Source organism: Indicator indicator, chromosome 20 (genome assembly GCF_027791375.1).
Source record: "Indicator indicator isolate 239-I01 chromosome 20, UM_Iind_1.1, whole genome shotgun sequence".
Taxonomy (NCBI): domain Eukaryota; kingdom Metazoa; phylum Chordata; class Aves; order Piciformes; family Indicatoridae; genus Indicator; species Indicator indicator.
The window spans coordinates 13,901,934-13,929,853 of NC_072029.1; the positions used below are offsets into that span (position 1 = coordinate 13,901,934).

A 27,920-nucleotide genomic window follows, 5' to 3' on the forward strand; every position below is an offset into this window, starting at 1 on the left:
ACTTTTAAGAACAGAACCATCGCACTGACACCACACTGTGAAAACTCCTCTCCATAGCCATGGCATTGTCTGTAGGACTCTTACTGCTGAAGCATTTTGGAGCTTGCATGCATGTGTTTCTTACAATGGTATGCCAGTGGGGGGGAGGGGAAAAAAGGATTGGTTGACCCAACAGGCCTTTCCAGGACTATATTTATACATGATTAATAAATTATATCTATCTTAGGATGGGATAAATCAGTCTTTGGTGATGCTTATTTACTTCCCTTTTCTAGTAAAGAAATGTTGACTTCTCAGTTGAGGCAGGAAAGTTAGAGAAGATGGATTTCTCACCATTAACATAAAAGCTCCAAAGAAATAAAAAAAAAAAAAAGTATTGCATGTATCCCAAACTCCTCTGCTGTATATAACTCGAGTGTCACATTTTAGAATAGCAGTGTGGTCATTTAAAAGACAGTTAAGGGAAAGTATACAATTGAGCATCACAGTATTAAATAAGTACAAATAAATAATGCAAGCACTCAGGTAGAAAGAATGTGTTTATGATACATAGCTAATCTATGCAAATGGACAGGTATTTCAGATCTGGATGTATAAGGTCCTCGCTATGCAAGTTTGGGGCAAGTTTTCTCTTACAGAAACATGCAGTACTCCTATTTGCCTGGAAAGTGGAGTTTGTGTGTATTTTTTTTTTAACTGATTTAAAGACAAATGGAAATATCTTTGATTGTGTGCATGGAGGTTTGTGTGTCCTGTACCAAAAACTGTGAGAATGCAAAGGTGCTTTGGGAGTGGTGAGAGTGGCCTGAATTTCCATCTGTTGGTTTTATTGGCTAGAAGAAATTGTAAAGGATGTGTGCCTTCAAAATTGCTGGAGAAGCAAACAATGTTTTAAATTACCACAGGTACTTCATCTGAACAGATTGAAAGCTGAAATGTTGATATCAGAAATTAAATTAATGCATGTGAGATTGAAACAATATCTAATTAAATTCATTTGAAAAATGACTTGGAAATTGAATATGACATAATATTTAGCAGGCTGTCGCTAGTAGAGCTGTGTGGCTTTGACTTTTCTGCAATCATTTTCATTCCAGGCCTGGCTGCCAGTTAACTAGAAACACATGAAGCTATCTCATGCCATCACCCAGTAAAGATTGGAAGAGAAAATACCTTTTGCCCGTAGCCTGTGTATTTGTCCTTTACTAATTGAATTGTAAAATTTAGTAAGGGGACTCTTCTCCTTGCATCTAACCATGTGAGTTATTTTTATTTCAAGCTGGAGCATTTTGAATGCTTGTGTTGTGCTTCTGGCTTCCTTACTTGCAATCTGATGCTATGCTATCAGAGGAATTACAGATTCAAAGGCTGTAACCTCTGGACAAAGTGTCTGGAGCTAGGCACAGGGCCTCCACGCACCACCCCATGGACATACACCAAAGTCAGGAAGAATTTATCTTGTATTCCAGAAAGTCTATTTTAATGAACATGATTATATATCTAATTCCAAGCTTGTTGAAATAGGTTTTATTTACTTCCAACAAAGAAAAGTGCATGAGGTGGGAAAAAATATATATAGCTTTGGGTTCTTCTGTAGAGAAAAGACTTAGAGAGGATTGAATCAAGTGTGGGTTTCCTCTTTCTCATTCTCATTTGGTGTTGTGAACGCTGCAGCAGTTTCAGATGGTGCATTGACTGTGCAAAGGCAGGTTTATTCTGGGAGAGGTGAGGGGAATCACTAAACGGTGTCCCTAACTGCTACATCTACACATCTTTTAAATACTTCCAGTGATCACGACCACCACTTCCTGTCCCAGTGCTTCACAACCCTTTTGGTGAAGAAATTTTTCCTAATGTACAGCCTAAACCTTCCTGGCACAGCTGGAGGCTGTTTCCTCGTAGGTTTAGCGATGGACTCGGTATTGCTAAATTAATAGTTGGACTTGATGATCTGAAAGGTCTCTTCCAAGAAAAATGGTTCTATCATTCTTTAATTCAAAGTACTTTTTTCTTTTCCTGCATTTAATTCAATACAGCACACCCTCAAAGTCAGATTCACAGCAGAAAAATAAGAATTCCTTGTGAGTGATGCTGTCTTTCTGCAAACAGGTTTTATATTTAAGGACAATTTCTTCTCTGGAATAGGTAAATGCTACAGCAGCACAGGAGACAGACCAAGGAAGCTTCCTGAAGAAACCCTTCCCTCAGCTCTCATGGGTGTGTACACTGTCAAACCTTTGTAAATGAGTCATTTCTTAGGGCTTCCTTCTTCCAGAAGTGCTCTGGAAGACTGGAGGTCTGCTCAAAGACATGTATGGCTTTCTTCTCCTAATAATTGAAGGACTCGTAAGGTTAAACCTGCCAGCCACAAACCTAGACGCTCGAATTCCTGACTATGCCACTGGCAAATAACTTTGATAAAGGAAATAAACATTAGCCCTCAGAAAACACATCAGACCTCCTTCAAGTTAGTGAAGACTATGAAGAGTGACAATCCCTACCTTAAACACTAACGCTCTTGTCGTGCTCTATAATAGAGCAAAGCCATTAAGTTCTCCCCGTTGTAATTTAGATCACAGAAGAGACTTCCACAGATTCTTTCAGGTTAAAATAACTGGTATACAGAGAGTAGGCAAAATTATTCCACTGTAGCTACGTGCTTAATTATATGGAATACTGCATAAATTGTCAAGTGCAAAGAATTATTCTGATAAATTAAAATACTAATTAAATAGGCTATTGCAGAATTTGGAGAACATTATAGGGCTCCGCTTCTTCAGGTAATTTGCATATCCTTCATCTAGTGAGTATAATTTAAAGGCCTTCTTTTTTGTGTGTTTGGAAGCCCTTTTTGTTTCAGTGGAAGATTAAAAAAGGGATTTATATGTTGCTAACCGGGTTGGGGGGAGGGGGTTGTCTTTCTTTTTTTTAATAGCTGTTTTTATTATGCTTCTTTGCTGATGAGTTTGTCAGTTCTCCATTTTTATTTCAAGATTTTAAACCATGGCTGTAAAAAAATCAACTTTGATAGAATGTGCACTATACCATGTTACCCAGAATTATTATTTACAGTTCATAAAATCTGCAACAGAAACATTATCGGCTTTATATTTGTATTGGAGTAAAAGCTAGCAGGTAATACACTGAAATACTTTTCTAAAAAATTATGCCAGTTTTCAGAGGATTAATAGCTTGTTCTTAATATCTGAATTTATTGTCCTACCATTTCTTCCTCATCCGTCTATAGGTTATTGACTATGTTTTACTGTCTTAAATGCTCAATTACAGTTATGCATAGAAAAAGTTAAGTAGCTTACATTCACTGTTCAGCTGTTTGATATGTAGTTGATGCTTCAGCACCACTGTTTTTGTCAGAATTTGTTGACCTTCCTGAACTTCTTATGGAGTTCAAGAGTAGCTAAAATATGCTCCTGTACAGACATGGAGTGAACATAGAATCCTAGAATCATCGAATCATTAAGGTTGGAAAAGATCTTTAAGATGATGTGGGAGACTGTCTGCTGTGTTTCTTTCTGCAGTCTGACTGTGTCTGAGCTTGACCACTTTCAGGTTGTGATTTAATCAATAGCACACCCTGTCTTCATGCCTCCTAATTTTAGGAGGGTTTATGGTAGCATGGTTGTCAGAGCTGTCCTCTGTGTTTTAGCTAATAGCAAGGGGGAAAGGGAAGCATTAAGTAAACTTTTTTGTTGTTTCTTAATATCAAAGCTACAATAATTAAAGTCTGCAGGAAACCCATAAAAAGGAGGTCAAATATGTAACAGTAATTACAAAATTCATCAATTCAGCAGACCAAATATTTTCTATTAGCTGCTCATGTGGTAGGAAATTACACACTGGGATTTAAGCCTTATTGTTTACCTATACCCATTTATTTTGCAGCCACTCTGCTGTGCAGTTTTCTTTATCCTAAGCTACCAAAAAAATAATTTGTTGGACTATTCAGTTTCTTTGAAAGAGGCTGTGGAGGTTTCTGCTTTTATAAGGTTACTAAATCCTTGCATTTGGTAGAAATCTGCCTTTAATATGTATGCTGGGTGTGGGGCAGTCAGTGTGGTAGCATGGCATCCCTTTGCAATGAAACGGCACATCCAACAGTAAGGGACAATGTTAGTATGTGATATGACAGATCATCAGCTATCAGTGAGGCAACAGAGTCTGGAGGCCAGCTCAAGGCTGAAAATCAACATTACAGACAAAGATTTACTGTTTTTTTTTAAAAAATTAATTCAGCCCAATTTATACAACATTGTGGGGTGTAGCCTCAAATCACACAATCCAGGCAACTCTCTTTCTCATGTCATCTCTGTTACTCTGGGTGGGATAATTATGTTTATAAGTGTGTAAAGCATGGCATAAGCATGAAGTATGTGAGTACTGTATGCGACCTTTAGGCTGTCATCCAGTAAAACACATCTGCTTGATCAGTAGCATATTAAAAAGAAGCAAAAATAAAGCTGTGTGGGTCTGAAAGGTGGACAGAGCTTTGTTCTCCATTTAAATCATGGGCAATATTCATCCCTTGCTGAAGGCAGTCAGAAAAGTTTCTCTGTATAGAATTGCTTGAAGTTTAACTTCTTGAGTCCTTGTACATAAAACTCTTATTGAAATAATTTCATATTTTGGACATATAAAGTGGGGCTGAGCCCTAATGGTATGACTTGCCTCTGAAGTAAAAGTGAGTCATTTATGTTGCACTTTGGACCAGCTAAATAAAATCAGTTCAAATTAATACTGCTTCTGAAATTTGTCTGGTCTAATCTGAACTTCTTTGAATGTTTTGAACAGCAACAATCAAAGAGTATTTCTCACAAATAAAAAAGAGGATATATCAGTTCCTTTCAGTATTTTTATGTGAATTTACAGTGTACAATATGTTCTAGCATACTTCTTGTCCTTTCTGGTAGGAATGTTTTCCTTTAGGCAACTTAAATTGAGAAGCTGAGTCTATCCAAGTTGTGTCCATAATCAAAGCAAAGAGCTAGGTGCCTGCAGATGTGCATTGGATATTTGGATGACTCATCGTATTAAATGTCCAACCCTTTCCACTGACTGCAGGGAGAACCTAGATGACTCACTTGGATTATATAGTCAAGAACTAGACAGCTAAAGGGAGGAGAGGTTAACAAGGCTGCAAGGCTTCATTTCTACTCATAAATTAAGCCAGGTGCCTGGGTTTTGGCCATGAGTTTGACTGTCACTGTTTGCATCTAAAAGGTTAAAATCTTCCCATCCAAAATGAGATGACCTTAGCTGTACCCCTCTCTGGGAGTAATCTTATGCTTATGCTGTCCCCAGAACTGTGGTTGGGCATTGTTTTGTGAGAATACTGGTGGCCAAAGGCCAAAATCACGTGAATACCATAGTAATGATTTTAAAAGTATGGGCAAGGGTAAGAAAATGCTAGAAGTCCATGCCCCCAGCATATTTATGTTGCAAATATAGATGTAGTCTTAGTAATTACTACTTCTGGTTTGCATTTAACTGTTTTATACTGGATTGCTTCTTTTTTTGTTTTGAATGCTTGATATAGAGGCTGATAAATAAGAAAAAAAAATTCAGGATAGAAAGCATTGTGCATTGCATCCCCATGCTGTGAAATAAACTTGCTTCACTGTGGAATGTCCTATGGAGTGACAATGCTGTTCTAATGGCAAGGTGGTGTCCTGCTCTTCACTGCATGGAATGCAGTGGGAAGCTTCTACTGATATTCCAAATATATTCCACTATATCCCAAATATAGTGTGCTTATGTGTCCAATCTGTATGATACTCTGTATACAAGGGAACTAGCATTAGTTTGGCTTTCTTTTTCACAGAATAATGAACAATGAATGGCATCCCTATGGATTCAAAAACTGACTAGTAGAATTGCTGTCAGGGAAAGATATGCCATAGATGGCATAGGCAGAAAAGAAGGTTGGTTACACTGTAAAAGCTGCCAACATAATGCATATTTCAACTTTCCTATAACTCTTTCAATCTTATTTTACCTTACAGCCATAAACAAAGAGAAGCTTGAAAAAACGACTGGACTGAAGATTCTTCAGACTGGTGTGGGGGCGGTAAGTGGCTTGGGGGCATTTTACACCCTCAAAAATATTTTAATTATTGGGTTTTTTTAAGAAATTCTGGAGCTCATGAACATTTGTGAGCAACCAGTCTGACAGTGCTAAGGGCCTTTTTATGATACAGTTGCATCTGTCAAAATACAATCTGCTGCACAAATAGCACTGTATCCCACAGAGAAAAAAAAAATATCACCCTTGTGAGAAAAGTGCAGCTGCCTTTAAGAAATGCAGCTTTTTGCTTTTTTGTATCAGAGGAGCAAAATCCTTAAAGATGAGGACAGCAACTGAAGCTGTCATATTATTCCCATTGGTTTTGATGGAGTGCTAGCTCATCTAGCTCAATGAAAGTTTAAATTTGGAGTAAAGAGTCTTCAGATGCTAGACAGAAGCTCACAGTAAATGCTTTGCTTATTTTGGATATAACTTAAAACATAAATAAAACATGTGTCTGTTATTATGGTGATACCACTATACAAAAACTCCACTAAGCAGTTCGTCATTTATTAATAAAGATGATGCTATCTGCTAAGAATCTTGTATGTGATCTACAGTTGATTGCTAATTCTCCTGCTAATTTTATGTACACAGTTATCTTTTTTTTTTAACTTTCCATGTAAGTAATTTTGCTAGTGGTGAATGCTCATGGGACTAGACAAATGCCTTTTTCTTGTGATTACATTATTCTCGGTGTTAAGAATTATGAATTACTAACTTATAATATACTGAAGGAATTTACTTTTTTTTTTTTTAACTGATTTTCATTTTTTGTATTTCTATTTTTGTTGGTTTAGTTAGTTGAGTTAGTTTAGTTGATGTTCTCAAGGGTGCATAACCTTAAGAGCTGAGAAGTGTATCCCAGAGCATGGCTGTGCACCTCAGGCTGTGTCATGAATTCAAGCCAGAGTGAAGCTTGCGTTTATGTTATCCACAAGTTACTTCTGCTAAATAGCATGAGAACCAGGACTGGGGCACAGACTATAGAAGCCACATTCAGTAAAGTTTTATCCAATGAGGTTCCTTATTCTAACTAAATACCTCCATTTATTTTGTCCCATTCCACTCACTTAATGGATTCCAGTTGGCTTCAAAGTCAACTGGAAAATGAAAACCCACTTCATTTCAGATGCTTACTGTTAAACAACTTATTGTCTTCTATGCAGCCAATGGAGAAAGAAAATACTTTGAGATATTTGAAATGCAAGAAGTTGTCAACTGTTAAATGCATTGTTAATCCACGTTGTAGTAATAGGGTTGTTGTAACCATGGTAAACCTAAGGATGTGCTGGGGATATAGCCTTAAGGACTTTCTACCTTTTCTTAACAGCAGCTAACAGAACTGGAAAAAACAAACAAGTTCTTAGGCTAGAGAGCAGCCTAGTCTGATTCTTGTGCTTGGTTGAGTAAGAGTCCCTGCAGAACTCACCTCCCATATATTTAGCCTATCTTAGCTTTTTTTAAAAAGTATGACACTGCTTGGATTAATAAAGACTGATGAAAGGTTGTGCTTTAATCCTGCCAAATATGTAGTTTTAGAAGGGGAAAATGTGCAATTGAATTAACCAAGGAGAAGCAGACATTTCGGCCTAACTCTATTCCAGGTTACATCTGAGATATAGTAATCAGCAGTGAAAGAGCCAAGTGGTTTGGAACATTAAGGTGATGGAAGAACATTTATTCAGCTGCTTATATATTTTGTTGCATGTGAATTGTCCCAGCTGTGTATATTCCCCCTTTTATGTCTTATCAGATATGATTGTGTACATAATGAATACATTTCTGCAGTCTCACTTACATGAAAAATAATGGAGTTCTGTAACCAAGCTGGGTTTTTTTGTTGAGAGGATATCAAACTTAGGCTATTTCAGGTTAAACCTGACTATGTTTATCCAGTTTTTGCAGTTTGTTTCTGATTCACCCAGGTGTTTAACGGTGTTAAAATAATAGAAAGCCCATATTTTAACATAATGAAAGAGCCTTCTGTCGAATAAGGATTTCTTTTCTCCACTCTGTACGAATGGAAATATATGGAATGGTAACTGTAAATCAAAGTCAAGATGCTCAAATCAAAAGCAGAAAAAAAAATCTAGTTCTAGAATGAGAAATGGCCTTTTTGTTTCGACAGTAGGTCAGATTCATGGCAAAGTTAATGGATATATAATCTGCACTTGCAGGATTGTAAAATAAAAAGGATTGATTTTGCGTGGCAAGTTTCATATCTGAAATAGCTCGAGAGAAATATAGCTGAGATACTAGTGGCAAATGGAACAGCTGTATAAACAAATGCAGGAACTGTTCTAAGATCAGCAATAATTCATGTGTTGCTCTGGACAGAGGAATCTGTTTTAGGTATTGATCTATGCTAGCAGAATTTGTGCCTCAGTAAGAAATGAGTACCCAGGCCTTGGGTACAGTAGAAGGAAACAGTCTCTCTGTGGAGAAATCGTTCTCATAGCTCCCCAGTCTCCTGCCTTCTCTCTGTAACTGAAGAAAATAACTTCAAAAGCAATCCCAGATTATACCATTCACACCAAGCTTATTGAGTCATGCAGTCAAGTCTGGGGAGGGCTGATGAATTGTTTTCATGTCACTGCATAAATATGTGCTGTGTAGTCATTAACAACACGGGTGTGGAGTCTAGCACAGCTACAATGCAGTTCATCATCTTTATGTCATGTGAAAGATTTCCACAGCTTCAGCAAGTTTTTTGGTTAGAGCTGCCCTTAGTTGCACTCTGTCAGTGTAGTGTAGGCTCTGCTTTAGCACGATTTAAAGTCAGGTCCTAAGCTGCAACATCAGAAGCTGCTCAGGTGTCAGGATGTTGCCTTAAAAGTTCTATACATTTCACGGGAAGTTGTGGGTGATATAGTGCAGTGGGGTCAGCAGAACTTCTTCCAGCTCATTGTGGAACAGACCCTTACTGATACTTCTACACCATATCCACTACAACATCTAACATTTGCCAGCAGAATATTCAATAATGATGCAGGGATCCAGAAATTTGGATTATGGTTTGATGTACTGTGTGTCAATTTTTTAGGGCTAATTTTTCTGGCACTTACCTTGTTTGTAACAAGGCTGTTATCCCAGAAAACAAGGAAGAGAGACTGCTGTAGAGAGAATTAGTGCTGACACTGAAATTCTGAGGATACGTACGTTGCTCTAGCACTGATGACCTCTGTTTTCTAAGGTGTTTATTTTCTGTTTGGATTTTCCCAACACCTATACTAGCTCTAAAACTCTTCCATGGTAGCCCTGCAAGATGTATTTGAGTCATTGTCAGACATGGTGTTTGTGCCACACAAATTCATCATGAGCTTTTCATACCTTCTTGGTTATTCAGATACAGTGAAGCCGCTGTTGTCCTTGGGGTATCTTCTTTGGATCTCCCACATGAGAAATAAATCTCTGATGTCCTAAGGTCATCTTCAGAAGTTCAAGAGTTTATGTGAGGGCATGAATATGTGTCATCTGTGTGTCTTTATGTACTAGTACTGATAAAAAACCCAAAGAGCTACATTAAGCAGGTGCTCGGACTCCATTCTCCTATCTCCTATCTTGATGTGGACCATTGAATTTGTGGTACTACATGGTTGAGCACCTCTGCAAAGTCTTGGGGACAATGTTTGGTCTCATTGAGGGAAAGCCTCCTTAGCAGCAGCACGGTTCCAGCTGACCTGCTCTGAGTCCAGGATTCAGCAGGGGTGGGAGTCCCAGTCCCACACAAACATTAGTCCAGCTGGGCTTGTACCTAGGGGCTGCTCTCCAGCTCATGGGAGCTCGGCAGGAACTGTGAACTACAGCTTTACATAGAAGTCACAGAATAACCTGGAATTTCTTCCATGTCCTTTAGGAACTTGATCACTTGTTTCCCTTCTCATAAGCACTTTTGAATTATTATAAAAGCTCAGTATTCTTCAGGTCAGTTCCATGCTGAGCTTGGCTGTGACTGTAGTTTGCCTGGCTCAAGTCCAACTCCAGTTTAAGAAAATTTCAAATAATGGTTCAAATGCAGTTACTGTGGCATGGAAAAATAACTGTTTACCCAGGGTTTGGCTGAAATTTGTTTTCAGCAACAATTTCAGAATAACAGGTCAGGCTCTCCAGCATCTCAAGAAAATGTAATAATTCAAATAAGGTTTTGGAGGCTAAGAGCTTGCAATTTGAATAGTAAATGATCTCAATCAAGGCCTCAAACAAACCGAGGGAAAGGCACTGGTTCTGTCTTGAATTGGTAGAACAGCATTCACTCCAGAATACATTCTTTTAAATTAACTCATTCAATTTCTCAGTAGGGCTTCACAAAACACACTCATCGCTGGATCTGTAACTTTGTTTGTAGGATTTGAATCATGATTCTCATATGGCAGACATAAGAAGTAGAATAATTTTCTATACCAAATGGAAATAACCCAAAATATATGTGAAATGAACACTTTGCTGTACCTCTAGATGTTCTAAAATAAAGCAGTGATATTTTGACATGTTTCAGGATATTCTTATTTATAGATATTTTGATAGCTGTAGAATTATGTTGATGTTACATAAAGTGATGTTACTGCAATAAAGAAATCTGCGCTTAAAAACTCTAGTGAAGCTAGAGGACATGATAGGACAGGCTTATAGTGATGCGCAAGTCTCTGGGGCAGGAGTCAGATGTCTAACTTTTTATCTTCCTTAGTGTTGCCAAAATTTGTCATTAGTATCTCTGTATCCAGATATTACCCAGAATTATATTGGAAATCCATAAAAGTTTGGAGCGAGTACAGAACTTTAGAAATAATTTCAAACTGATGAAGAATAAGGTGTCAGGTTTTTTCTGTACTAGGTAAAATAGCTACTAGGTAAAATGCTAAGGGTTGGCTTTTGGATTGAAAAGACCAAATTAGCCTGGGATCTACTCCAGCTGCCTTTCTTACATCTTGGCAATCAGCCAGTACTTCTAATCTGGAGCACATACTGCACCTAGAGGTCTGTGCTTCAATATGCCACAAATGAGGGTAGGAAGTGATGCTGCACCCAAGATCACTTAGATGAGGTAGCTCTGATGCTGACCATGGTGTAGGAACAGCAGCTGTGCATGCACAAATACTCAGATTTCAGCCCAAGTCACAGATAAGCTTTCCAGTTTTCATCGAAACCCAGCCTCCTCTTACCAGAACGAATGAGGCTGAAGCCAAGCATAGGTGCATGTGAGGGAATACACCTCTGCATTACAGTATAAGCATTCTTAGACCAATGGACATCAAGGAGAGCTTTTTCCAGGAGCCAGCTTTCAGTATCTCTTTCTACAAAAGCCATGTCTTAGAAATCAACAAATTAGGGTTTTTCTGTTATGTGATATCTGAGATTGGAGATCCTGCAGCCAGTTCTTGCTGTAGGCTTTTGCTGATCACTGTGGCTGTGTTGATTAGCAGTTGAAAAGAGATTTTGGGGATAGTCATTTGGGACAACATACATTGCTGTGAGCAAGGCATGCATTAGGTTACAGATGGGCTCTTTGCTTTAAGGTATGTAACTTCAAGGCTATAAATTCAAATAAGAAAAATAACCATTAAATGAAAAACTTTGAGTATAATCCTGGAAATATTTCTGCTGAAGGCACAATGAGGTTTACTTTATCCCACATGCACAAATTAGAGATTCTAAAGCTGTGTAACCTTTAAATAGAGGATATTTTACATAGAATGCTAGCAGTAATACACTACTTTCATGGAGTTTTACTGGTAGTGAACAACATATCTCACTGTTACAGTTTTGTGAGTATACATTTATAGTAAAGTGATGCTAATCCGAAGTTAGTCCTAGAGCAGTGTTTAGAAGTAATGCTTCAAGAGCTTGAAGGAATAAAGCTAAACAGGACACTAAATTTCTCCAAAGAGAATGATGGAACTCTATGGCTCATTTATTTAAGATCTTGTATGTTTTCACAAAATGCATTTCAGCTAATATTTAGAGATAGTGTTAATGCTATTTATTAACTATTCATTATGGCACATAGCCCACTAGAGGGCTGCTTTTCAAATAAATTGCATCCAGAGCATTAATAAATGACAAAATAAAACCAAAAAATGTGCAGCATGAATATGTATATCATTTCACTATGTTGTTTTGTCATAGACCTTCTGTAACTACATGTTATATACAGAACATACTAAAACAATATAAATCATGGCCCAAACTCTGCAAACGTTTAGAGTATGCTTAGCTTTAAGCACATAGTTTGACTTTCCTTTTAAGCTACCGATAAATTTAGTGTTAAAGAGATGCCTGGATGCTACTGAGACTCTGTCTTCTGTCACATATCACACCGTCTCTGCTTGTGGAGGGGCAAAGTTCCAATGTTTATCTCCTGTATTTGATTTGAATATTGCATAGCAGAGGTATTTTGACATCTGAATGACAGGTCACAGCTTCAGTCTGGAAATCAGGTGTCAGTAGTAATTTCTCTTCTTGTACTCTGATTGTGACAACACCCTCCACCGGCTTTACAAAATTTTAAAGAACACGACAAGGAAATGAGGAGATGATAATGTTAAGACAAATACAACAAAACTGATTTTCAGAGACAACTATCGGCGTATATTGATTTATGTTTTCCTCCTGAAACAGTATAAAAAGCGCAAGTATTCGAGTGTCGTGTTGGTTCATGAATTCCTTTACAGTAGCACTGTGTGATTTAAAGGAGCACAAGTGCCAAGTGATGTGGCAGTTGCCATGGCAACTACAGCAATTCAATTTTTATTCAGTATCATGTAAAATGAAACAAGATACGGTTTGCCTTGTGGCTTCAGGAACTTATGCATCCTACCAGTGTTGTTCCTTTTTGTCATTTTTAACATTGTTCCATTAGAAAAAATAGAATGTGTTTGGTTTGAAGATTTGTCTTGGTTTTAAGCCATGTCATGCCATTGTTTTTTAAGCAGAGTTTCCTTTCCAAAGCATAATAGATCTGTAGAGCAAATAGATTTAAATACTAGCACCAACTACATAAAGCAAACTGCAGGGTATCTCTGCTTAAAAATCAGTTACTACCTACCCTATGATTTGAAAGCCTGCATTTGATATATTCATAAAGAAGATAGTAGGATCTTTACATAGGAGAATGTGATTGACTGTACTAGATACCTTACTGATTTATGAAATTCAGCATCCCCCTCTACCAGAAACAAGTTCATTATGATGCAAAAAAAAAAAAAAAAATCCTCATTAGTTGACTGGGGAAGCTGTAGATTAAGATTAAATTCTGTTTAACTGTCTGAAATTTGAGTAATAGAGCTGATCAGAAATTGAGAGAAGGGAGATCCTTCCACCTCCAGAGGCAAGAGCTTGATCCTGGCAGGAATACATGGATTTCAAGCAATCTCAAACAGAGATTTAAATATTTGAGGAAAGGAAGAAGTTGCAAATCCAGATCCTTCAGCCCTCTCACTAGCAGTCCGTGGGTAGAGAGTGTTCCCTTCCAGGTCAACACAGAAAGCCACTCACCAGGGCCTCTGCTCTTGTTCTGTAACCACAGGAGAGCAAGTGTCTTGGGCTAAGATTCAAGCTGTGAAATATCCAGCCTTGTTATACGAAACCCTGGCATGAGGAGCATTATAACATTAGTAAAATAAGCAAGAACAAGGCACAGAGCCCATCATGGTCCCACATTTGTCTGTGCTGTTAAATTGTTGTCATGGTTGTTCACATTATGTCCTGTGTCAACTAGTATTCTTCTAGGCTGTTTTGCTTCCAAGTCTAAGCAAGATCCCGACCAGTGTCCATTCATAGCAGGCAGCTTCAGTGTGGTCTGCTTTGGAGCATGGATGTTAAGACTTGTTTTTTACTTATAATTAAAGCTTAGATGCAGATAGTGTTGGATTGTTTTCTATCTAGTTACAAGAATTGCTGCAAACTGAATTTGTAACTCAAAGCTTCTATAGAAACAGCCAGGTAATGGCTGTAGAATGTCACCAATAGGTGTCCATTGTCACTTTGGTACATGAAGCTTTGGTACGCTCATGCTTAGTATTCTGAATCACATTGCTGGGCACTAGACACAGGCATCAAGGACATAACTGATCCTTTCTAGCTACCTGCTGCAACACCAGCAAATTTCCCATTGCAGTGCTGAATTTTTTAAGTCTTGTGTACTGCACACCAGGAACTGGCCAGGGGGTGAGCACAGCCCTTTGGCATGGATGAAAACAGTGCCTGGGTCAGTATCACTGCTTTTAGTGCTGCAAATAGATCTATCATAGAGCAATTTTTCAATGTGATCTGAGCATATTGAGTGTTTGAGTATCTGAACCTGTAACAGGGAAAAGGGAAATGGTTCTGTGCCACAGGAAAGTGACCTAGTCCATTAATGCCTGAGGACTGTTGTGGCTGACCACAGTTCACTGAGCACTTTGCTCTTGCAGGGGAATGTCATTTTGTGCACTATTTCTGTGGCTGTTTACCTTCAGCAGGTAGAGTAGTGAGTTCGTTTTACAAACATCAGTGCTGTTTTTATGATACAGATTTCACTTGATTGTTACACTGTTAATTTACAGATCTTTACCAAGTGAATGCAAACAAATTCTGGTCCTCAAAGCTCTGCTAATGCACAATGTTTGAATTTTAATTTCCAGTCCATCTTAGATTACAGTGATGAAAAACAATATTTAATCCCTCGTTAACACATGAATAAGCGGAAACTGTCATTTCCCACCAAACAATAACGGGATTATCTCAAGAACTGTCAGTTTATGTGAAAACATTATGTTGCCCAAATTTTCATAAAAATTAGCAGTGGGTAATATTCAAGATCAGAGCAATGGAAAGAGGGAAATCTGCATTCATGGTAATAAATATTCATATTTGTCTGCTCAGGAGATGAAAATCTAATCAAGGGGCTATTGATGCGCTGGCTTTTTCTTTTTCTTTTTTTCTAAACCAAGATGTTTCATCTAAATTTGGTTTGATATGGAAATTAGTCTCACTCCAAGTCCTCCAGGCCATGAGCATGCTGGGATAACACTGGAGGTGTCCGATGCATCAGATGTTGCTGCTGGCATCTGCTTCTGCAGACAACAAACACAATAAAATAAAATAAAAAATTGACAGCATCTCAAGGGTCAAGCTCCCAGTGGCTCAGGGTGTCGTGGTGGTGGAGGGGGGGGGTTGCTGGTTTTGGTGTTTTTGGTTTTGTGTTTTGTTTTTTTTTTTTTTATTCATGAAGATTTTAATTTTATCCCAGTTAATCCACTATACTGCTGGGTTAAAATTGTTGGCATTTTTTGCTTTTGTTGACAATTACCATAAATCAGAAGACACTCTACATGAAGCTTAATGAAATATGTATGATCTAAAAATGGGAAGAAGATAAGTGCAGTATGTTGCTTTAGGGTTTTGTGTGTGTATCTGTGTATCTGCACATGCATATGCACAACCTGAAAAGCCAACTTCTATTTTGTGTGCTGTGCACTGACTGGAAGAGTCAGGCAGTTACCAACTGGAAACTATACAAAATACAAAAAGCATATCATGTGAATAAAATCTGCCATAGTTTATCCAAAAGTGAGAGTAGTATGCTTCCTGTATCAGTTAGTATGTTCAATTAATACTCCTGTATGTTAAAATACTCCGTGAAAAACCTTTCTTGACACTTTTTTGACTACATAGGTATGACAATTTGGTCTGTCCTAATAAAGTGTTTGCCTTGACATACTCTTTAGAAAATTATTCTTATTATTTAGTTCAGTAGTCACTCATAACATCGTGTCCTTCCTGGGAGTTTTGTGACTTTAAAAAAAAAAAAAATCATCAAGGTCCTGGTCTTACAAACAACTGCATGTATATATATGCAGTGGACACCTTTTTGTGGAAGGTGTTTTCTGAGATCTACCTAGCAGAGTTGTGAGTGCTACTGAACACGAGACAGTTTCATCTAGCTTCTGATTGCTCTGCATACACAAGCAATGTCTGACTCAGTCATTTCAAAACTCCAAATACTGTCTGTGAGTTTATTTAACTCTTGGAGAAGCTGTCATACAAAAGGTGTCTTTTTTTTTTTTAGATTTAGAACTGGACAAAGTCCTATCAGCAGCATTCAGCTATATTGCCATAGCATGAGAGAGCAGAAAGGGAAGATAAGCAGAGACCGCTCTGAAAGAGAGGATATTCTTACTGACCAAGAGAATAGCTAGAATAGAAATATAGCTTGTTGAGGAGGTTACATCCTTTCATTATCAAGTCTATACCAAGTAGAAATATGGAGATAAAGCTTGTAGTATTTCAGAATTCTAGTAATTTGTGCAATAAATCATTGAGAGGCAAGTGTAAGCAGCCTGCAGAGTGCAGTGTGCATGTATTGGCAGACTTGATATCTTTTTCTGTACAATCTGTGCTGGCATCTTTGCCCAAAATGTTTTTCAGAGATTTTCCTAATCAACTCCTTTGCCAAGCTTTTAAAAAAAAAATAAAAAAGACATGAATCATATACAGCAGATGGGTGTACAGCAGTGTACAGGTGTCTGGCATACAGGTGCCAGATAAAGAAAGGTAGTTAGGTATTTTCTGGAAAATTCCATTATTTGTTCACAAAAGAAAGAGTTGTATATTCTTCTAGTGCTACCTGCACTAGCAAGGTGTATGCCTGAAAGTATCAATGGCCCCTCTTAACTGTTATCCATTTGACTGGAGCAGTGCTTAAACCAGAGCTACCTTTTTTCCCTTTTGCCTTTTCCCAAGAGACTATGTCGACTCTGTGAAGTTCATAATGTTCTGAAGCAGAACAGAAGCAGTCTCTGCTGACATTAGGCAGAACTACTTGATCTATGTTCTTTATTCATTTCACCTTCATAAACCTTTTGCTATTAATTTTAGAATAAATACTAACTGTATCCTCATAGAAAAGTCTGGGGATTTTTAATATGCAACAAGTAACTTGGCCACAATAGATTAATATTTAGGGATAAAAGATCAACTCGGTCATAGTCCCTTCTACTAAAAAGCCAATTTGTGTTTCTCTTAAGAAGTATGATTATGTTGATGATCTATTGCTTAAAGAAAGATTAAGCTGTAATACATCTCAAGGTAGTATATGGTTATAGGCAATGCAGTGTTACTTGTCAGATACAGTGGTGAGTACTCACACCCCTGACCTCTGCACCTATTTTAGCTGTTTAAGGTACTTTATATTAACTAAATTAGGTAATGTCCTTAGGTTCTTGCCACTGGCAAGGAAGAGGCTTCAAGTGCATCACGGTCCTCAGCTGTGGTCCTGGATCCCATTTCTCTCTTGCAGGGAGCTGCTGCTTCACAATACTGAAGTACCACAGGCTGAGTAGTTTTGATTAACAAGGGCATTACAGTAATGTTTTCTAGGCAGGACTGGGATCTCTCTGGGTACCTGCCCACACACAGAGTGTTAGGAAAACTGTGACTTTGAACAATTACACATAGTCAAAAAGACAAGATTAGAAAAGAAAAGGTCTAAAAATTTTCTTATTTCAGAAAGAAGGATTCGAGTTATAAAGAAATGAAATTGTTTAAATTTGAAAGCAAGCCTGTGAGAAATTTGGGACTGGACCCAAAGCCCAATCCAGTGCCTGAAGCAGATGCTCACCTTTCCTGCCCATTAGTATGCAATTCCAGGAACATCAGGATGAAAGCTTATCTTTAGACTTGGCTTAACAAAGTGTTTTAATAATCCTAGCCATGAAATGCTAGGATCTGGTCTTGGATTTTACAATAAGAGACAAAGCGTTTGTGATACAGTAGGGTGTGTAAATTTTATGCAGAGTATATTGGCATGCAAAATTGAATGTTAAAAAGAAAATTATTCTTTTTTAAACCAGAGAAAAGAGTTTTTCAAGCATAGCAACCAGAAGCTGCCAATATTTTTTTTTAACAAATTGACAGTATTTCCTTACATTTTAAAACATATTTGTCTTGTCATGAAAAGTAATACTCTTTTCTAAACAAGCTCAATTTCTTTATTTTGTTGATACCAAGTAGGCAAAAATACTAAAAGTCTGTCAGATAACTCAGATCTTTGATGCCATAATAATAAAAATGTAATTCTTCATGTGTGGAATTTTGAATTGTCGTTTTAAGAGTTTAGTCTTTTGGTTTCAGCAGTCAAATCTTGGAGCAGGTCCAGGTGTTGTCTGTGACCTTGTTGGTCAGTAACATCCACAGTGGCTAATACCATCTTATTGGTACTTTGTGTCCATTAGACAATGAAATGTTCCTCTGTCTACTGCCATGGTGAACTCTGGAAACACTGATGGGCAGATACAGAATATTTCAAGGAATGGTTTCTCTTCACAGGGCATGATGAGAAACACCCAGTTGTCTCTAGCTCACCACTAACACAATGGTGTTACTAAGGATGTTTTGTTAGCTGCAACACGAGAAAGCAGAGCAAGAGGAGCTGTGTCTGCTGTCTTTTCTCTGTTTTATCTTTTTCATTTTGAGCTTGAGTTTTGTGCCAGACTAATAGCCCTTGGCAATGGGCTGGGGAAATGGAACTTTAGCTAAGATTAGCGAATGTGCGGAAAACAATGTGTGAAATCCTGAACTGACAAGCACGAACAGACTGGTGAGGGCACAGAGACGTTTCGTGAAGTGAAACCGTATTTGTACCCAACATGTCTAGAAAAAACCTGTAACAACTGAGGTGGCAAAAGATGCCACCCAGGAGACAATAGAATGACATCCTCATTATACCAGTCAGAGAATAAAGGAGGTATGGAGTTTATTCTGCCCTTTTCAAATACTGGCAGCTTGTATTAATTTATGGGAGTAGAGTAGTGTGTGTGCTTTGGGGTGATTATCCTTGTGAGACTATAAGTTCAACAGTTGTCATGCAATTTGGAGTTGCAGACTGGCAATTTTTGTAATTCAGTCTCAGGAAATAAACAAAATATGGCAACTTGGTACATTTCAAGCAATTAAATTTCTGCTGAAATTTTTGCTTTGTCCTGGGGACTCCCAGATTTCCCGGCCACATTCTGTCTCTGATTAGACATGCAAATAATCTCCATGAAATGGAAGAAGGCAGCCACCTTTATAATATACAGTGGCACAACAATATATTGGATTGGCACCTGCCCTTAATTTAAAATATGGTGTTAGAAACCTGCCATCAGAACACAAGTCAGGAGAGCAGACTGGAAAGTTGTGTCAGCTGTGGCTTTTCTGGCTTTGAAGAGGTGGACCTACAGAATTTCTCTTTGAAAAATGACTTCTTTCAGGGTATGATTCAATACTCCTACCCAGCCCATTCAGACTGTACAGTTTTCAGAACAAGCTCTCTTCCTTGCTGCATGCCCATGATGTAGCAGGTACAGTGAACTACCAGGCTGGAATACCTGACAGATTAACAAATGCTCAGAAGTTTGCTGAGTAGTCTTCCTGAGAAGGTAAATAATTCACACAAGTTATTTCTTTGATGCAATTCTCTTTGTTTACAGAAATTGTACACAGCTGTTTTTCACAGGGTGCTGGAGGAACAGGCAATTGCAGACACAGAGCTTCCAGGCTCCCAGTTCACAAGACTGGTTCTGGCTTTTTCCCAATGTCACAGTTTTCACATTTTCCGAAACTTCCCTGCACCCTTACCTCTTCCAGTGAGATATGAGCCCACTGATTAGAAAAGTCTATTAGTAGTTAACATTATCCACCCCTAACTTAGTAGTACACTTAACTGAACATCTGTAATAGGAGTGTAGTCAACTGAGCACTATAATCAGCAGAGTCCACCTATGATTGGAATTGCCTTTTATTTCCCACGGCTGATTGCAAGTGACAAAAGGCTGGGGCTGCATAGTTAAACAGGACTCAGTTTAAAAGCTAAGACTGATTACATTGGATCTCCACTAGATCTGAGGTGTCAGGATGATTTTGTCATATAATAACCAGGTGAATTTGAGATACCACAACCTGTAATGTTGGTGAAGATGTGAATGGTACAAACAACGTTCACTGAACTCCATGTTGATCTGATAAGCCTATGCTAGGAACTCTCCAGTGTTATCTTCAGTCTTCTGTGGCCATCTTTGATGCTCTGAGCACTGAGACTGTGTTCATGGAGTGTGTGAGCACATTGAGATTGAGCAGTCAGATAAGAGAAGCCTAGCAGGTCTCCCAGTCTGGGTACTGTAGTAAGGATTTCCCTGGAAAGAGGCTGAGTGTGAGGGGAAATAAAAGCTCATATCAGACCAGATCATGCTATTCTGGGCTAGGCTAGCTCTTGATGGCCCAGTGGTTAACTCACCTTCCAGACCAACCCATTGAGATTAGCTGGTTTATGAAGTGAATAGTCTGTAGTCTGCATGAGTTTCATAGCTGTTCCCACCAGAGAATGAGTCTCTAGTAGTAGCCTGCAACCCTCTAGTTACAGGCAACAAGTTTCCTAATATTAACTTCTGAACAAAAGACAGTAAAGATCTCATTCTTTTTCAGCTGATGTTGAAAGGTGGCATGAGGTCAGCGGTGCTGACAGGGCAATCCAAGGAAAGAGAAAGGTGTCTACTGTAACTAAAGGATGTTTCTTTCTTTTCTTTTCCTTTTTACTTTGTGTTAAAGATGTATGATTTCCTAGTCAGCGCAGCTTGCGGTACGCCTTTGTTTTCCAAATTAGAGAAACAAAACAAGCTGTTTCTCGGTATAGTTGTTGGGCAGTTTATTGCATCAAGCTGTGAGCTATGTATGCCATGGTAAGAATCCTGGCTGATACCAGCAAAGGAGATGTGTGATTGGGGTACAAAAATAGTCATGCCACTTGGAGTGTGTGCAAACAACTGCGTTTGTCTTCTGGTAGTGCAGAACCCCCTGGTGTGTCCCATAAATTCTATTCTGTCAGAAATAAAATACAGGAATGCTGTTGCCTCTTATTTAGTTCTTTCCTTCGTTGCTTGCTTACAAAAGTCTTGTGGTAGAGGACAGAGTGCTATCTATGAGGAAAATGTCCAGTTGCAAACCTGTACCTGTAAGCAGATGCTGCCACCTCCATGTAAACTCACACAGCCGAGAAGCTGATTGCACTCTGCCTGCACCAAGCCTGGAGCCTCATGTGAACAATTATGGGGCCCTTGGGTACTCTGGGTCAGTCAGACATGCTGTAAAAATCATAATTTAGCAAGGTGAAGTAACATAGAATTTATCTTGATTTCTTGTCATTAATTTCCTTAGGAGTGCCTGATTTTCCGGGGCAAGGAATAATATTAAGACTATTTGTTAGAGATATAGCAAGTCTTTTTGCCCAAACAGTTTGCAGAGTGTATGCACTATATTGAATGCTAGACAGCTGAGGAAAAAAAATCAAATCTGTTATTTTCTGCCAGCTGCTTCTTCATACTGGAGTTGTCTCTTTCTTCTCTATTTTATTTTTCTTCTTGTTTTTGGTTTTCGTCTTATTTTTGTTTTATTCAGAACAACTGAGCCAATACATTTCCTAAACAACTTTGTACTGAATTGGCTTAGCATTCATTTTTATTTAATATTAACCTGGTGAACAAAAATAATAATAAAAAAAAGCTCAAATAGATTTGAATTTCAGGTTTATGTCAAACACCTAACTGTGATAGTGTGATATTGAGAGTAAAAAACATTTAAAAAACGTAAAAGAGCAACACTGCTCGTATATGCCAGTATTGATTTTCAAAGTCAACTTCCAGGCATCTGACTCTTCACACTTTATAAAACATAATGCAGTATATAAAAATAAATCAGTTGGAGAACTCAGTATTCCAGCATGCAGCATTATGATGTCAAGGGTAAATGAACCCCTTGAAAAAGCAACAAATGCACTTCAGTGGTTGCATTTTTTCTTTTATATTATCAACTAGCATGCAGCTTTCATCTGTCTAAACACAATGTAGTCAGCATTTATCTCCTATAAAATCAGTCAAAACAGAAACTCCTACGTAATCAGTTTGACTCAGTGATGGTTTTGGTGATGATGGTGGTGGCAGAGGGAATCACTTCTCTCAAGTAATTCTCAGGCAGCCAATGCACACATCTTATCAGGGGTTACCTGGCAACAGTATGCTGCCATTAGTTGAAGTATAGTGATTAGTTAATAGCCCATGACTTCACAGGTTACTTGTTTTTGCAATTATGTACAAGCATTTAGCATTTGAATTCTCCTGAAAACCCCTTCTCACAGAAATTGGTACCAGGTCAGATCATGACTGGTGCTCCTCTCTCCAGTATCTGGTTAGCAGTAAGTGCTTCCTTTCCTCCACCTCTCCCATCATATTTTATATCTTCCAGGCAGTTTCTACAGCTTAAAGACATTACCAAGACAAAATTATGCAATGTCAAAAAGAGAGCAGTGCAATTTTCTCATACTTGGTTTATATTTTAAATTGTACCTGGGAATTCCATGAAGAACAGACCGTTCACCTCTCTCATGTTCTACCAGGACCAGGCAGAAAGAAAACCCTTTCAGATGCAGCAGTGTCATAGGGACACATACATGACACACTATTTCAGGTTTTACAACAGTACAAACGTAGGTGATTGGCACAAACTTAAGTATTCTTTAGCACTTGAATGTTTTGATACAACCCTGAAGGGAAGTTGTAGTAAGGTGGGGGTCAGGCTCTTCTCCCAGGCAACTTGCGACAAGACAAGAGGGCATGGCCTGAAGCTGTGCCAGGTGAGGTTTGGGTTGGATGTTAGGAAGCACTTCCTCACAGAAAGGGTAATTAGACACTGGAATGGACTGCCCAGGGAGGTGGTGGAGTCCACATCCCTGAAGGTGTTTAAGGAAAGATTGAATGTGGCACTTAGTGACATGGTCTAGTCAATGGGGTGGTGTTAGGTCATAGGCTGGACTTAATGATCTCTGAGGTCTATTCCAGCCTCAATAATTCTGTGATTCTGTGAAACCTCCATGTGGTATTTCCCTTGGGCTATTTTTGTACCTTATAACTTTGGACTAAAAACATGCTTTTTTTTAACTTTTTTTTTAACTTTTTTTTTTTTCTTTCTCTTTTGGGCAGTGAATGCTCGTTTGCAGAGATGTTAGCTTTGAGTATAAGGTTTTCATGTAACACCAAACAAATCCTTCCTGTTTTCTCTATGATGGCTTTATGAAATTTGAAAAGGTACATTCCCAAGTTAGCAGGAAAAGAAGGTGTTTATACCGCCCAGCTGAAGCAGACATTCATCATATGTACAGCACTAGGTCCTATGTGAAGCTTGTAGCCCAAAAGAGGGTCAGGAGTGAACTGTCAGCTATGCCTTATTCCTCCTGTGCCCCAAATAACCATGACTCTCATGCCTATACCTGGTGACCTTTAAGGTAGTTTTGAAAAAGCGTGGTCAAGTTTCCTCTTACTGCTGTCATATTTCAAAGCCTGATGGCTCCTGGAAACATCTGTCAAATCAACACAAAATCATGAAAACTTTGGCTGAAGGGACCCTGGAGTCACCTCATCCCAGATCCTGCTCAGAGCAGGGTGGTCGCAAACACCATATCAGGCAGATTTCCTTTCTGTACTGGCAGTTCCATCTACAGTCTTAGAAAATAAGGACTAATTTTTGAAGGCAGAAGGAAAAGAATGGAACTACTAGAAATTTTCTGTAAGAAAATTTCTGCCTTTGATTGCTCCCAGTATTACCTTGCTTGTGAAATCTGGCCTCACGCCTTTCCAAGGACTTGTTTTCTATGCTCTTAGTCTTTTGCTGACTGCTGGTGATCTTGATGGGCCCCTAGGAAAACCATCCGGATCCTGGCACCTGGCATCTGGCACATGATAAATAATAATGAGTTGTCTTTGTCTTTCTTCACCTGCTCAAAGTCCATGCTCAAAGCCATACATCAAAGGCTCTGCGTGTAATAAATGTGTCTTCCACAGATGTCTTTGGGGTGACAATCACCAATAGAGCATCTTTTGCATTCCTGCCAGGCCTGAGTGGAGGTGGACACCTACCCCAGTGTAGGGTGAGGAACGCTGTCATTTACTTGACTTTTTCTATACCTTGTGGACTGGCTGGTGTGAGCTGGCTTGACAAACAAATTTAAAGTTCCCAGCAGCTATTTACCATCTCTGAGTCACTAGAGGCTTTGGATGAGTGTGCTGCAGGATTGTTTGGCCCTAGAGGAACTTTTAGAATTGACTGGAATTGTTCTGGACACAATCACTACCAGAGCTTATTCCCCCATGCCTGCTTCCAGCTCTGAAGAGGCTCAGGGCTGTGTGCCTACAGCAGTTCTGATTCAAAATGCAGTGAAATCAATGGAAGAACTGCTTTGATTTAGGTCTCACAAAAATGCATTAAGATCATTAGGATGCAAGATAAAGCATAGATGGTAGAATTTCTACTACACTCAACTGTCCCTGCATACAAAAGAAAGACAAGAATTCCACTCCTTGGGTTCATTTTCCTAGCCTAATTCTAATAAAAAAAACACTACTAAACAAATTTCCCAAAAGGTAGAGCACTGCCTTGCTCACCACACCATAGCTCTTTCTAGACAGTGGTGAAGATGTCCATTGCACAACCATGGTCTCTCCAGGGATCCCCCTGGGATTTTTCTAGTGTGGACTCATTGAATATAATGTTAGTCTGACTTTTAAACACCCACCATGTTGCCTTTGCTAGTATTAAAAACATGGACTGTGTTTTGTAGAACCTGCTTTGGACTCAGGACTTTCTGAAAGTTAGAACAAATTGTAGTTAGTATCTTATGGACCCTCATAAGCTATTCTTACAGGCACAGGAGAGAGATGACAGAGCTGTGTTCTGTCTGTATTTTTTAGTGGACTTGCACTGCTACTAATGGTCATGAGAACAATGTAAATTCCCAAAGAGATAAACATACAAAATTAAGTATTTATTTTGTGAACTCAAGATAAAAATATATTACAAGTTTTCTATAAACTTTATGCACCTACTGTAATTCCTATTCCATACCTATGTATCATAGAAACCAAGTTCATACGGACACATATAAGTTAGCTGAAAACCCATCCATTTATAGTTTAGTAAAATTTGAAGTGCTTTATGGGTGCAAAGATTGCATTTTGGTAATTGTAACAGAACAATGATTACCATTGACTAGTATTTAGCTATTTTAAGCTTTGATCTCATTAACAGATCAAATTTTGTTACTATTGGGAAGGACACTTTAAAAGACAGCTACTGTGATTTCTGAATAGAGATCATAGAGGTTGGATTAGAATGTCACAATGATTTATGTGACTTCTAAGGCATGTTATCATACAGTATTAAATATAAAGTGCAGGTATAAGAGATAGATTTTGCCATACAATCCATTTATGCTTCTTTCTATAAGGTGTGGTTATCACTGCACATATACAAGATGTTTTGTCTTCTAGAAGAAGTTATTCTAAAGGATTGCAGCAGCATTTGTGCTGTTGTTTATTAAACAGCGATCCCAGACCACAGAGCGGTGCTGCCCCGTGGCAGCTGCTGTTCTTCACAAACCCAGCATTTTTCATGTGGTTGACTCTTTCTCTCAGTCAACTCCATAGCAGTTTTAGATCATTCATCTCTGTCTTTGTCTCTTGAGTGGGAAATGTAGCTGGAGATTGACTTAATGCATGCTTGGATCTCCCTTAAAGAAGTACTGTGTTCATTTGTAGAGTGGTTGATCAGTCCATCGAAAGGAGCTGCTGCTACATCCCTGCCTCATTAGCTTTTTAACTGACTGTATTGGAGGTGAGCCCTGCTTGAAAGTACAGGGAGGTGGTTTGCTTCTAGATTTATTAAAGCAGCGTTCAAGCAGCAGTGTGAGGTTATGGGATGTTATTTGTTAAATCACACCCATGTAAGTGAGACCAAAATTGGGACTAAAGACTCCTGTCTCTCATTCCAACGTTCAGATATCCTTTTTTATTCTTTCCAAATGAATGGTTTTCAAACGCTCCAGTCAGAGTTAAAGTTACAAATGGAGCCTCCCTGTCATCCTTAGGAGAGTGCACACAACCCTGTGCCATGGGCTGGAGGAACACTGCCTTGTTATTTAAATGACAACTTCACATGCATGGCTCTTTGGGCACTGGTCATACTATTTCTCAATTCAATTTGATGTGAGTATAATATTTAACGCTGAATGCGTGAAGGTTTTTTAGCTCCCAGAAGAGTGTTTTACTACATATTTGATTCTCTTTTATTGCCACATTTCACAGTCAACAGCAGCTTTGAACTGGAAGCCTCTGTATCCATTGGAAGGTTTTGTGCCTTTCTTTCTTTTTCACCTGTTTTATCAACCTGAGCAACTAAGTGGATAATGTTGAGGACAGAGTCTATATATCAAAACCCCTTCAAAACCCAAACAATTGTAGATACAAATGACAGCTAAATAATGAGTGGTTTATCTGAAGTCTGTAGCATGCACTCTGACACAAATCCTTGTCTAGCAGGTGTGAGCAGCATCTGCCCGACATCTGCACCTCACATTGACTGGTGAGCTCTCTGTGGTCACCCTGTTGAAAAGGAAAGGACTTGTCTCAAGTTAAATTACCTGTGAGATCACTAACTCTGTCTCCATCCTAGTGTTAAATTCCTAACAATTTCTGTCAACTCTCAGTAGCAGCAATGATGTTTAATGAAAATGTTATAGTATTAAAACTGCATCATCTTGGTGTGGGTGATGATGAGTCAGAAGATAGCTCTGGACCATATGATTAATTTATCAAATAACAGATTCCTACTGGAGACATTTATGACTGTAGGGTTTTTGTTGTTTGTTTTTTTTTACTTTTGCTTTCTCTTTATTTTTAATTTTAAAAAAATTAAATAAATAAACTTTGAGATTTGTCCAAAATAATATTCTCCAGGTGTGGAGTTTATTTCTTACAGGGTTCTTCTTACACTAAGGCATTTTAAACTAGGCTTAAGTAAATGAATAATTTTATTTTTGCAGGCCACAGTACAAAGATTTCCCCTACTGTGGCATTTGTTCTTGCTGATATTTTCATTCTATGTAAGTACCTCCATCATTTACTTATGCTCACCATGAAAAAGCGAACTAGATGCAAACACTACCAGTGTTTTAGCAGAAGTTTTAACTAAAGGGAAAATAAAGGAATACCCAGCAGTTTGAATTACACAAGAGGTAAGCAGGAAACTTCTATGAGCCATTGTGATAAATTTACTTTCACAATTTATGGAGACATGACAGTGGGCTCTATGTACCATCTTTTAGGCATCTGCTTTCAGCCTTGATCTACAGTATTTGCTTAAATACAATATTTTCACCATCAAAGTACAAAAAATCAGAAGAAAACTGGCACATAGCATAGAGTGTCTCTATTCTTAGTTCCATAAATGTGATAGAGTGGAAGCTACTGGTTCATGACAGTTAGTTCACAGAAACTAAAATTGAATTCTGGACTGTGGAGCAGGTAGGAGACAAAGTTCTCAGTGTTTCTGCCTGGAGGGATGCTGAGCAGCAGGCAGACTATGGACAAGAGCTTTATGGTGCAAGCCTGTGAACACAAAAGATCAAAATGAAAACTTCAAGTGACCATTGCAAAACAAAGTTAAACAAAGCTGCCTGCAGCCTTGGCAGTGACACTTCCTGATCTTCTAATCATGGGGCACCTCAGTGTGCACTGCCTGCAGCTCAGCCTGTTTTCACCCAACCTGCTAATGGAAAGAGCTTGCTTGATTATTAACCCAGGGAGTAGATACTTGCCCTGCTTCCTGCAGGTGGGTAGTTCATGTTTAAAACCCTGCTATTTTAATAATAATAATAATAATAATAATAATAATAATAATAATAATAATAATAATAATAATAATAATAATAATAATAATAATAATTTTATATAATATATACAATATATTCTTATTATTCTTATTATTATTATCCACTGGG

At 38.4% G+C, this 27,920-nt stretch overlaps 1 protein-coding gene across 1 annotated transcript in view; it reads left to right on the top strand.

The window, feature by feature from the left end:
* PTPRN2 (protein tyrosine phosphatase receptor type N2) overlaps positions 1-27,920 on the top strand; it is a 592,229-nt gene that overhangs the window by 363,081 nt on the left and 201,228 nt on the right. The window contains exon 12 of the mRNA XM_054390032.1: positions 6,021-6,085. Coding sequence (XP_054246007.1) covers positions 6,021-6,085 — 65 coding nt within the window. The remainder of the gene's footprint in view (positions 1-6,020; positions 6,086-27,920) is intronic.